The 13,708-nt window shown below is 37.7% G+C and overlaps 1 protein-coding gene across 6 annotated transcripts in view; it reads right to left on the bottom strand.

Annotated features, from left to right (window-relative positions):
* The window catches only part of opa1 (OPA1 mitochondrial dynamin like GTPase), a 54,406-nt gene extending 45,772 nt beyond the window's left edge, over positions 1-8,634 (bottom strand). For 2 of the 6 annotated variants that reach the window (XM_053230963.1, XM_053230969.1), the window contains exons 1-6: positions 8,431-8,634; positions 6,703-7,009; positions 5,270-5,366; positions 5,059-5,166; positions 3,728-3,775; positions 994-1,076 (exon numbers count right to left, since the gene is read on the bottom strand). In XM_053230963.1, coding sequence (XP_053086938.1) covers positions 994-1,076; positions 3,728-3,775; positions 5,059-5,166; positions 5,270-5,366; positions 6,703-7,009; positions 8,431-8,459 — 672 coding nt within the window. In that variant the 5' untranslated portion in view covers positions 8,460-8,634. The remainder of the gene's footprint in view (positions 1-993; positions 1,077-3,727; positions 3,776-5,058; positions 5,167-5,269; positions 5,367-6,702; positions 7,010-8,430) is intronic. The other 4 variants (XM_053230974.1, XM_053230979.1, XM_053230987.1 and 1 more) reach the window with 3 other exon arrangements.
* Positions 8,635-13,708: the final 5,074 nt, after the last annotated feature.

Here is a 13,708-nt window from a genome sequence, read left to right as displayed (position 1 = left end):
GGTCCCGAACGCCTTAAAACGCTGCTAGCTAGAGTTGCGCAAGATTTTTTTTTTTTTTTTTACGTGTATTAGTTTATCTCAGTGCACAAAAATGCTGGTACGAGTTATAAACGTCAATATGTTATCGATTTCATTTAATCACTTTGTCCTCCATTTTGTTTGTTCCACACTCGCGTCCCAACTCGCGACCTGATTGGCCCGGAGTAGAGACGGCACGGAAATTGATCGGAAATTGAAAACAAGACTTGGAATTTGGAAAAGTTTTTTTTTTTTAAAACTGGAAATGTCTACATACAAAAAAGAGCCTTGATTGTATGTGTATATATATATTGTGTTAGGATTGATTTTTTTTTATATTTAGACTTTATACTTTTTTATTACATTGGCAACGCAATAGATTTTTAGATTTTTATTTGTTTTTAGCTACATATTTTTCCCTGTAGTTTTTAAGCTAGTTAACAAAAATCATTTTAAAGCTTAGCAGCTTTCAAATAAAAATATATCGGATTGGGATCGGTATCGCCTGATACTTTTGGTATCAGTATCGGAAAAGGAAGAACGCTCGACGTCACTCGGGCGCTTTTCTGAAACGTTGAACTTTTTTCAACTTTGGAAGTGTGTGAAAAAAACCCAAAGGTGTCTTATAAAGAGTTTCAGCCAGCATTCTTTCTGTAGGTTTACACTTAAAACATGAGCTGATGATGCGAAAGGTTTTTTTTTTCTCCCGTCCACCAAACGGTGAAAATAAAAACTGATTTTCGCGAAGCTTTGTTACTCGATGTGCAGGTTTAAACACGCTGTATTTGATTCAGATATTATATCATGGAGGAAAGCTGGCGTCTGCTAAACTGCACGCGTTCTGGTGATCGGTAGGAGCTATTTTTATCGACTGAAACTTTTGAATCGCGATGAAACGTGAGCATTTTTCAGGCATTCGAAACCAAATCGACATTGCCAGCAGGGAAGAAGCAGAGGAAATGCAGATGGACTTGCCTTCTTAAACTTGTCACTGCTTTCAGCGCCAGCTGCCGTCGGCTGGATGTCGGGTGCGTTCAGGTTTGGCTCACCTGGCGTTTCTGAGAAAACACACATCACCCAGCAAATGTGACAACTACTCACTATTCACCAACACACACACTGAACATGTAGTTCTGAACTAGCAACCAGAGTGACATCACTTCCTGTTTTTAATCCCTCATCACTACGTTCAAAACGGACTCGAAGGTTTAGAGCAGGGCGCTTAAACTTTTTACAGTCAGGGACTTCTTTTAATTTTTGAAAAATTATTTATCTGATCCACTTATTATAGATTTATTGTAGAAACAAAGCAGTAAAAGAATTAATCACGTCATTTAAACATGTACAATAATATTTTGTCTATTTATCGGAACTAGAAAATTTAATTTCTTAAATATCCAACCCATTTTTTATTAATAATTAAATATTTCCCAGTTGATATTATTTCGAGGCGTAGAGGTGAGTGATGTGATTAAAAAAAAAAATCATGATCACAATTTTCATTTCGATGAGCTACAGTACTGCTGCATTTAAAAAAAAAAACTGCTATGAATAATAATAATAATAATAATAATAATAATAATAATAATAATAATAATACATTTAGTTATTACTAATAAACAAATTATAATTTTTTGTATTTAAAAATATTTTATTTACATTTATTTTATAGATATTTTTTTTAACATTTATTTTTATTTATTTTTTTTTTTTTTTTTACAATTTTAAAAATTAATTGCAAAATTTTAACATTACATCAGCTGCTTCCAGTCAGTTTGTAACTATTAAAAATACTAATAATAATAATCCGAAAAAATGGTGAAGTATCCTTCAATTACGCTCAATTCACTGAGCTGCTCATTTTAGACTCCGTTTGGAGATCCCTGCTGTTACACTTTTGAGCCGTTAGTCTTTCAAACAGTCAGACGGAAAGACACCAAAAAAAAAGAAAACTAAGAAAGAATTTAGACGATTATCCTTTAGAGAAAAAGAGCAACTCATGCAGTCTAGTGAGGACAAAAAAAAAAAACAAGTCAAATCAAAAACAATTAGCAAAAAGTCAACTGATTTACATGAGATGAAAACTAAACGCATTTAAGGATTTCTGTTAGTCATTGAGCACTGAGTCATATTTACAGAAAACTTTTGCATCTTTAAAACATTTCATATTAAAGTTCAGTTCGCAGTGACAGGCTGAGAGTAATGTCTGGGGTCTACAGTTTGGCCATAAAGAGAATAATAAATATCAGGAATAATAAGAGAATTTAAGCGCAGTTACACTACTTCATTGTAGATGTTATAGGGAAAATTGAAGAGCAGCTCCTTCGCCTCACTCTCTGATGGATACGCTGAGAGCAATTTTATAACATCTGGCTTCTATTTCATTTTCACTCATATAAGCATTAGGAAAGGAAAATTTCCTTTAAAAACGCTAAAGTAATCGTAAAAGCTGCAGGATTGCAGTACAATTTATCGCTGAGGGTCTACGCCATTATCTTCGCCATTTTACCTCGTCTTATCATACGTTATTGTTCTCTTATTGCACTTAGCATTATTTATCTTATTGTATCTCATCTAACTTGGCTTTGTTTGACTTGCCTTGACTTTGATGTGATTTTACTGGACTTGACTTCGTCAGGCTTGATATAACTTGATTTGACTTGACTGTTTATTTAACTGATTTGACTTTAACATAACTTTATTTGACTTGACTGGATTTAACAGTATTATTTGACTTCACTTGACTGTCTTATTTGACTAGATTTCTGCTTTATTTGACTTTATTAGATTTGACTTGACTTCATCAGACTTGAAAAGACCTGATGTGACTTGACCGTTTATTTAACTTTGACAATTTTATTTGACTTGACAATTATATTTGACTATGAGATTTGACTTTATTAGACCTGATTTGACTTTATTTGACTGTTTTATTTGACCTGATTTTATTGGACTTGATTTGACTTGACAATTTTATTTGACTTATTTTTATTTGTTTTATTTTATCTGTTGGGGGGGGGGGGGGGTGTCTTCACTGTATATTTCTGCTTTTGGGTTTATGTAATTTGAATTTGAATCAGTAAAAACATCTTATATAAAAATGTGTTAAAAGGCGTTAACATGACACTGATTCTGGAAAGGAAAAACAATGAAAATGAAACAAAAGGGGTTAAAAAAAAAGCATTAACGCAGTCAGAACTCACATCCAGACGTGCAACAAGTATTAAGACAAATTCATTAGTTGCTTTTGTAGTTTGTCACTACTGGGGTAGAAACAGGATTTAAAAATCTCTGCTGGTTTGCACCGGTCTCTCATTTAAAACTTACACTTTAACCTTCCACCACTACCTGACTCTAAAAACTATACACGTGTGTTTGTGTCAGTTAGCGATGTATAATGGTGCCTGATAGCTTGTCAATTTGCTTCTCTAGTAACAAAACTTTTGCTTAAACCGTGACATGAGCGACTAAAAACTAATACAGTTTAAGATCATGTTACTTTTTTATATAAATAATTACTCTTTAATATCTGTAACTCAGTCTATTTAGAAAAAAAAAAAAGTCAGACCAATTATGTGCTAAAAGATACAAGACATCATTGTCAGGAGGCAACCAACCGAGTCCATTTAACATGGACGGGACGTCAGGACAGCGAGTGTCGGTGGGGGAATAAGAGGATGGGGGGCGGCACTGTGTGCTGTTTACACACCTAACAACAGACGCAGATCAGAAGCTCCAATGACTGCACTATTCACACCTGTGAAAACGTGGAAGGAAGGAAAGGGGGGAACAAGAGGAACACAAGAAATGTGAAAAAAAACAAACAAAAAAAAAAAAAACGATGGTAGTAAAAGGACTGATTTACTGCGGACAAGCAGCGTGTCAGTGTCACTGTACGTCCAGAACATCAGTGAACATCATCATCATCATCATCAACATTCAATACCAATAATGATCAGTATTACAGTACATCAATACACGGACATAGAAACTACAGAGTAATAGCACTGTTGAATTCTGGCATCTGATTGGTCAGCAGCTCTAACATTAGTGCAGATGCAAATCACAGGGTTATATTAATGCCCTCGTTCGGATAAGTTTCTATAGTAACAGCTCATTCAAGAAACATTGATTTAATAAAATCATAAGAACTCTGAGAAAGTTTAAAAATTCAGACTTCCTCTGTACTGTAATATTGACCAAAAAATGATTGCCCCGCCCTCTTTACGTTTTTTTTTTTTTCAAATCTCCGATCAGGAAATGCGTCATTACTGCCGCTTCTGTTACGATCACTTTACAACCGGTGAGAAATATAAATCCAGAAAGTTATATGTAGAGAGATGAACTTAATAGGACTAGAACTAACGCACCAGGATGCATTTCCTGAATGGAGCTTTCAGATAAAATGTCCACAACAAAATGTACACACTTACCCCAAATGCAATCCATCAGCCAGGACATGCCTCATGTTTACGAAAGTTCGCTACAAGGATAATGTTGCTAACAAGTAAAGGAAGCTCATAGCCACCAGATTAGCATTGTGTTAAGAAGAAAGAACGAAAGTATGAAAGTGTATTAATGGACTTAACTAGCTAGCTAGCTATACATTGTTACATTTCGTTATCACCTTTATAGCTCAGTCGATTTGGTTTCCGGGCCAAAACATGAGATTAGGGCGTCTAGTTGCCAGGTTGGCTCCGCCTTCTTTAGGCCACGCCCCTCTACTGGTGCAGTGGCGCTAAACTACGTGCTCAAGAAGATAGAGATTCGGCTTAGAGATGCAACATTCGTTCATTTTCACCATATTAGCAAGTCCAGAGATACTGGACAAGCTGTTTCAAGAGTGTGTGTGCGTGTGTGTGTGTGTGTGTGTGTGTGTGTGTGTGAGATGATGCTAAGACGGAAGCTATCAGCTTTCACCAAACATGTCGCAGATAATGGATGCCATTTTAGATAAAAGTGCACATATTTCATTCAGCTGCACTGTTATTATCACAGTGTGTGTGTGTGTGTGTGTGTGTGCATGTGTGCGAGACTCACCACTGGACAGCAGGCTCTTGAGGAAAGTGAAGTTCTCCCCAATCTTCTCGAAGTCCGGCAGCAGCTTAGCGATCTCCTCCATTTCAGGCAACGCGCTCGCTAGCTTCTCTTCAGTAAGGCGTAAACAACAAGGCGTGGGTGTTAACATTTACGTCAATGAACTGGAGATTAATTCATCTGAAAACACGTGAAGGTCGTTTCTCACACGTACCTAAATCGATATTTTCGCTGAGCTCCCACACGAAGTCAGGTACGATCCACGTGTACTCGCTCAGATCGGGAAGCATTTCCTTCCACTCGTCGTATGTCTGCGGGAAAACACGCAAGCGCACGCATTTTGGATAAAGAATCAGGAAATCGTGTCCATGTTTTCATGTAGAGGTGAGTGCAAAAGTTTGCGCACCCCCCCATGGATTTTGCATTATTAATCCACAAAATAAATTTAACGGAATTATAACATAATAAAAACGAAATCCTTCAACAAGAATCTAATGAATCGATACTGAAAATGGTATCGGGTATTGGTGTGAGAGGCCGGGATCTGCGCACACGCACAAAGATATCTGCGAATGTGGAGCAATGAAGTGACGTAAGCATGCGAAGTCATATGTAAGAGCACTTCACTTCAGCGAGCACTGAGCACTGAGCGACTTCATTCTGTGCAATACACAACACCTTGCGATCATTTTTAATGCTCACGCTCGCTGATAATGCTCTGCGCTCTCAGGTCAGCTGTCCTTACTCTCCCTGTTAAACACGCTATTTTTAAACAGCAATATAAAACACAGTACGAGGAGGTAACTGCTAGCAGCATGTCATGACATTCCTGATTGATCAATACTAAGCAGCTTAATCATTTCAGTATCAGTGTCAGTATAAACAAGTATAAAAAGACATGCACTTGTACTCTGGAAAGAAAAAAAAACAAAAACGTAATGGAGTGACCTGTATTGGTGTGGTGCAACAGAAAAGCATTCGCTCTATTATCCAACGATCACAAGTTCGAATTCCAACAATGCCACAGCCAGGCTGTGCTCTGTGCATGGGAGGGGCACACTCTCTCTCTCCTGTCAATCACAGTGACATGTGGGTATGTATGAGCTCGAGTATGTGGAAGAGGGCGGATAGCGCTTTCCCTCCGAATGTGTTACGCAGCTCAGATACACGCAGATTGCTTCACGTGTCTCTGAAAAAGCACGTGTCATGTGATAGGAATTGGCCAATACCAAATTAGAGAAAAATTGCGGGGCGGGGGAAATGGTACTGATGCATCGCTGAGCAAAAACAACCAAAATATTTTTAAAAAAATATGTATTTTAAAAAGAAGTTTTTCCCCACATTCCTCTCTATCCGTATCTATGGCCACTATTAATATCTTAAAATACACAATTTGACTCTTTTTGTTATTTTTATTTGCGCTAATCAACGTGTCCTAAGGGTGCGCAAACTTTTGCACTTGCACTTTTGTATATGTACAAATTTTATAGTGTAACTGCAATGTGAACACTGATATCTCAGAAACAGACCGGTGCAAAATTGCAACATGATTGAAACACAAAACATAAATATTGACACCCCCGGGCTAAAGTGAACGAGCCGAGCTGAATAAGAACGCGTGTGTGTGTGTGTAAAGATTCTCTGTACCTTCTTAGCGGTGTAGCCTCCTCCGACGGCGGATCCCAGCAGGATGTAGCGCAGCTTCAGCAGCCGAGCCGCCAGACGTGCCGCCCAGAAGGAGCGCTGCTGCTGGTAGCCGTGTCCCGACCGAGACCTCGGGGGCCGCACGGGGAGTCTGGAGAGGGAGGTGTAATGGCGGTGAGGGGGTCTCTGAGGGGTGGTGTTGGCAGAGTAGCACTGGTGGATGGCACGTGACAGGGGGTGTAGCTTCTGCAGCGGGACGCCGAACCGAATTCCCCCCAATCTGGAGGGGAGAAGATTCCTGCACGCCATGCTGACGAGAAAAAAAACAGGGCGTTAAAAACATCACAGTGAGACAAGAAGTTCTTGCTCTTTTTATTTTTTTAGGCGCTAACAGCAAAACCGGACTATGTTTGGGTTTGTTGGATATTTTTTCCAATTACGCACTGCGCTAGCAATAACGATGTCATCATCCGACATCGGAGCAGCACACAACCGCGAAGATCTCGCAGGAATAACACAGAAATACGCCAAACAACAATTTTGGTGGATGTCAGGAGAACGCTTTCTGTGGTGGAAGAGGGATTGATGGTCTGGGGCTGTTTTTTTTTTTTTTTTTTCAGGGTTTGGGTTCCTTAGTTCCAGCGTCCAGCGAAGGGGAATTTCCAGCGTACGAAGACAACCATATGCTTCCGAATGTGGACAAAACAAGGTCCATTAAGACATGATCTGAGGAGTTTGGTGTGGAGGATCTCTAGTGGCTTTGCCCAAGGGATTGGATTGGGATCTCCAACAAGCTCGTATAGACGTAATAGTCAGGTGTTTCCAGATGGTGTATATTGGAGTGAGGATTATAAAAGGAACCGAAGTTCCACTTCATAAAAAGAAAAAACCAAAGCAAGAAGGTGAAGAAGGTTTGACAAGACGTTTATACAATCACTGAAGATAATGAGACAGAGGAACTTGACCAGGTGAGACAGTCAGAGCTGTCAGTTACACACAAACTACACATAACTGGTTATTGGTCTCGGGTTAAAAGAAAACCGACTGAGGAGACACAGCGAGTGACCCGAGGACGCTTAAGGAACAGTGTGAACGCAAACAGAACCGAATTCTTCTCTCAGAACACTTCAAATGGACTGGATTTGGGTCTCGTACACAGTGCAATGTTTAAATGTTCTAAATGCTATCTAAATAAAACTAACCTGAGTATCTACACACTTGACCTGGTATACTTTCATTTTTAACACACTCCCTCAGGTAAAATATTCACACCACACCTGTGAAACAACACACTGCTTAGCTCAAGTCTTAGTCATCACCATTACTGTGAATGTTTAGGGTTGTTGTCGTTGTTGTTGTTGTTGTTGTAGTAAGACATCAGCCTGTTAGCCATTAGCTAGTTTACTCAGATTGGGACTGGGATTAGGATTAGGATTGGGATTAAGTTATCCTGTTATACCCATTAGAGGAACGAGAACTAGCCGGTTATGCTAACTCTGACTCTAAACTGAGTCTTAGCCTCCTTCCCTAGAAACAGTGGAAATAAGGCGCCCTAAATAGTGCACATTTTACTGCTACAGCTGTATTACGCTAGTTACACAGCAACATTAAAACCTAGCTAGCTTACTAGCTAGCTGGCAGCGGGCGCGCGCGTGCGCGTGCCTGTAAATACAGTATGTATGTATATATGTGTGTGTGCGCGCGCTCTCTCTCTCTCTCTCTCTCTCTTACCAGGCAACAGCAGGTCCGGCCCGTAACATCTTCTTTACAGGAAATTAAAGATGTTTATTCATGAATAAGGTCTAAGAAGATTTTTAAAAAAAATTTATTCCATGTTTTTTTCTTTCTCTTCCCCACTAATGGTCACTCACTAGACAGCCTGCTTTCTAACAAGGACATTGCAAGTGCTCTGTCAAACCCAAAAAGGTCATGACAAAAAAACATTTCCGGGTCACAACCGCGGCCAAAATAAAAGTCCTAATAATAAACGTTATTACAATAAAAGCCATTCATTAAAACTGCTTAGGCACTTTGCGTTTAAAGATTAAATTTAAATTTATTATAATGTGATTAAATTTATTATATTAATATAAAGAGTAAAAAAAATTAGATGGGACATAAATTTAAAAAGAGATGGATTTAAGCTATGGTTTAAAATAAAAGTCTTTAAAATAGCCAGTACTGTACATGATCACAAATCACACAAAATTCCTGTATCCACCTGTAAAATGGGGATTTGGGGCTGTACAACATCTGTACAATCTTCCAGTAGGTAATAATAATTATTAATGATGTTAATGATATTAATGATTGTTTATTTATTAGTTTATAATAAATAATCATTTACTTCTTTATTTTTATTATTATAATTATTATTATTATTGTACATTATTTAACTTAATAAATAATAATAATAATAATAATAATAAATGACTAATAATGTGGTTGTAAATATTATTGATCATTATGAATTAATAATATTAATTATCATTTATAAATATATTTTTAATATTAATAGTACTAATTAATAATACATAATTACATTGTAACTAGTACTACAACTTGTTGTTGGTGGTGGTGGTGGTGGTGTTGGTGGTGGTGTTGTTGTTGTTGTTGGTGGTGGTGTTGATGTTGTTATTGGTGTTGTTGTTGCTGTTGTTGTTGTTGGTGTTGTTGATGTTGGTGGTGGTGGTGGTGTTGATGTTGTTATTGGTGTTGTTGTTGCTGTTGTTGTTGTTGTTGGTGTTGTTGATGTTGGTGGTGGTGGTGGTGTTGTTGGTGTTGGTGTTGTTGATGTTGTTGGTGGTGGTGGTGTTGTTTGTGGTGTTGCTGTTGTTGTTGTTGTTGGTGTTGTTGTTGCTGTTGTTGTTGTTGGTGTTGATGTTGGTGGTGGTGGTGTTGTTGGTGTTGTTTTTGGTGTTGTTGGTGGTGGTGGTGTTATTGTTGTTGTTTTTGGTGGTGGTGGTGGTGTTATTGTTGTTGGTGGTGATGGTGTTGTTGCTTTTGGTGTAGGTTCTTGTTGGTGGTGGTGGTGGTGTTATTGTTGTTGGTGGTGTGGGTGGTGTTATTGTTGTTGTTGGTGGTGGTGGTGGTGGTTTTGCTGTTGTTGTTGGTGTTGTTGGTGGTGTTGGTGGTGGTGTTATTGTTGGTGGTGGTGGTGTTATTGTTGTTGTTGGTGGTGGTGTTATTGTTGTTGGTGGTGGTGTTATTGTTGTTGTTGGTGGTGGTGGTGGTGTTGGTGGTGGTGTTGTTATTGTTGTTGTTGGTGGTGGTGGTGTTGGTGGTTTTGCTGTTGTTGTTGTTGGTGTTGTTGGTGGTGTTGTTGGTGGTGTTGTTATTGTAAGGGTTGCATTACTTATTTCTTTGCTATGAATTATATCCTGAGTAATAGAGAGTAAAATAAATAAAATATGAAATGAAATGTGTAATAAATGTTGTAATAGAGCATCTTAGGACACACAGGATGTGTTTGCTCAGTAGTTTATGGTGTCGCGTGTGTTGTGTCTCCAGCCCGAGGCTGAATCATCACCCCTGAGTGACATCACGAGCTTCAGTCAATCTGCTGTCTGTTCACATTCCCGTATAACGCCAACCCAATAAACATACAAAACTGTACGTTTTAGCTCTACATTTATTACAATTAATTCAGTTTAGTGGCTGAAAAGTTCAGGAGAGAAGGAATAATAATGAACAAGAAAGAAAGAAAGAAAGAAAGAAGGAAAGAAAGAAAAAATTATATAGAAAGAAAGAAAGAAAAGTTTAAAATTAAGAAAGAAAAAGGACAAAAGAAAGTTTAAAACAAAGAAAAAGAAACATTTTTAAAGAAAAAAGTAAGACAGGAAAGAAAGAAGGAAAGAAAAAGGAAAGAAAAGAAAAAAGTTTATGAGAAAGAAAGAAAGAAAGAAAGAAAGAAAGAAAGAAAGAAAAAGGTTAAAAGAAAATGTTTTAAAGAAAGAAAGAAGGAAGGAAAAAAGAAAGAAAGGGTTTACTAGAAAGAAAGAAAGAAAGAAAGTTTTAAATTAAGAAAGAAAAAGTTAAAAAAAGAGAGAAAGTTTAAAAGAACGAAAAAAGTAAGACAGGAAAGAAAACATTTTAAAGAAAGAAATTAGGAAAGAAACAGGAAAGAAAAGAAAGATTTTACTAGAAAGAAAGAAAATGTTTTAAAGAAGCAAAGAAAGAAAAAGTTTAAAATTTAGAAAGTAAAAAGAAAGAAAGTTTAAAAGAAAAGGTTAGAAAGAAAGAAAGAAAGAAAGAAATTAGGAAAGAAATGGTGTACCTAAAAACATTTTTTTTAATTTAATTAATTCTAATAAATGTAGTGGAATTAATAAATCTTCCATCTTTGCTCATTTTTATGAAGAGGTCCAGTAATTGTGGAATAAACCACACTGTGTCATGCAGTTCCAGTAAAACAATCAGTGATGGAGTGATGAAGCGGAGTCACTGTTACCATCCTGGACTTGATTCAGTTCCTATAACATCCTGAAGTGGTTTATTCCTCTTATATCAGTCAGGATGTCTCTCTCTCTCTCTCTCTCTCTCTCTCTCTCTCTCTCACACCTCAGCACCTTGATTAGTTGTTTATTTATATCCTCCTGTGTCTTTGTTTTGTCGCGAAGTCTTGCCAGTCTTATCCTGCATTCCGAGCGCTGTTTTCCTGTTTTCCTGTTTTCCATCCTTCACTGATTTTGTATTTCTTGTTAAACTTCCTGGTTTTGACCCATGCCTGTTTTTTTTTTTTGTTTTTTTTTTATTAAAACCTGCCATGCTTTTAATCCACATAGTTACATTTAATGTTACATTTAAGAAACAGGTTAGTTCCTGTTATCGCTTACGTTATAGCAGCAATAAACAGTCGTTCTGTCATCAGCCTCTCTTCTCTCTCTCTCTCTCTCTCTCTCTCTCTCACGTAAAGTTAATAAGACAAAAAAAACCACAGTTCGTCATGTTATTGCGAAAGCACAAAGTGAAAACTCGTCCGTCCTGAAGACTTTCCCGTGCTGGAAACTGTTACAAAGCGCTGACACTGGAGACTCCTTCCATAAATGTTGAATAAACAGATTTTTTTCTTTACAGAAAACGTAACACTATGAAGACAGAAGGTGGTATTATAACAGCTTATGCCTGTTGAAATAAGCATTTACGTCAACTTATGGGCAAAATTGACTAAATTCATTCTTAGACATCTAATGCATGTTGGAATAAGCCTTTTAAAATGCCTTTATAAATGTGAACTTACAGTATGCATGCTTTATGAAGCCCTATGAAGACAGAATGTGGTATTATAACAGCTTAAGCCTGTTGAAATATGCATTTATGTCAACTTATTGGCAAAATTGACTGAATTCGTTCTTAGACATCTAATGCATGTTGGAATAAGCCTTTTAAAATCCTTTATAAATGTGAAATTACAGTATGCATGCTTTATGAAACCCTATGAAGACAGAACGTGGTATTATAACAGCTTATGTCTGTTGAAAGCATTTATATCACCTTAATGGCAAAATTAACTACATTCATCCTAAGACATCTAATGCCTGTTGGAATAAGCCTTTTTTAAGTGGCTTTATAAATGTGAACTTACAGTATGCATGCTTTACGAAGCCCTATGAAGACAGAACATGGTATTATAACAGCTTATGTCTGTTGAAAGCATTTATATCACCTTAATGGCAAAATTAACTACATTCATCCTAAGACATCTAATGCATGTTGGAATAAGCCTTTTTTAAGTGGCTTTATAAATGTGAACTTACAGTATGTATGCTTTACGAAGCCCTATGAAGACAGAACGTGGTATTATAACAGCTTATGTCTGTTGAAAGCATTTATATCACCTTAATGGCAAAATTAACTACATTCATCCTAAGACATCTAATGCCTGTTGGAATAAGCCTTTTTTAAGTGGCTTTATAAATGTGAACTTACAGTATGCATGCTTTACGAAGCCCCTATGAAGACAGAATGTGGTATTATAACAGCTTACGTCTGTTGAAATATGCATTTATGTCAACTTATCGGCAAAATTCATCCTTAGACATCTAATGCATGCTGAAATAAGCATTCATACACGTGAGCTTATGTATGCCATCTTGACCTTCTTCATGACAGTTTACACCTGTGTATGTAGCTTTATGTCAGTTGGAGGGCTTATGTAGCACTATGAACATAGGCCATGAGTTAAGTGTTATGAAAAAGTCTGACACGTGTAACATATAGTAAATGAATTTTACAGTTCATGAGACACAGACGTCACGATGTTCTGGTTTGGGTTTTTTTTTTCGCCCTGAGGGACGGTGTCATGAGCGACTGCACAAGCGGAGCAGGACAGTAGACAGAGGCGGAGGAAGTGTGTCCCAGATTACTCATTAATGAAACCTCGTCTGTTATAGTCTCCAAAAAACAGGGTCACAGCCCAGAATACAGTGGAGAGGTGTTCCTGAGTTACAGGTCAGTGAACACCCATGCACTCAGCACACACACACGCACACACACACACACATGAGTGCACACACACACACACACACACAGGTCAGTTATTTATCTTACACAGTAAAATCACTGTGTGTACACTAAAGCCTGAAACTGAGATGATTGTAGCAGAGTGTGTGATGCTGCAGGACGATCCCACAATCCCTCACTGCTGCAGTCTGTAACTATCGACAGCTTTCATCAGAGTGGAAAGTGTGTGTGTGTTTGTTTGTGTGTTTGTGTGTTTGTGTTTGTGTGTGTGTGTGTGTGTGCCCTCTAGGCTCTGCAATGGAAATATTTTAACAGCAGAGCCCCCACACTTCCAAACACACACACACACACACACACACACATATACGCACAAACACACACACACACACACACACACACACACTACCCAATTCAATTCCCACCTCACACATTGTTAGTCTCTCTCTCTCTCTCGCTCTCTCTTTCTCTCTCTATCTCACTTTTTCTCTGTCTGTCTGTCTCTCTATTCTTTTTTCTTTTTCTGTCTTTCTCTCTCTCTCTCTCTCTG

Source organism: Pangasianodon hypophthalmus, chromosome 2, assembly GCF_027358585.1.
Source record: "Pangasianodon hypophthalmus isolate fPanHyp1 chromosome 2, fPanHyp1.pri, whole genome shotgun sequence".
NCBI classification, from domain to species: Eukaryota; Metazoa; Chordata; class Actinopteri; order Siluriformes; family Pangasiidae; genus Pangasianodon; species Pangasianodon hypophthalmus.
Note: the sequence above shows the minus strand (reverse complement) of the source record. Positions and strands in the feature narration are given on the sequence as shown.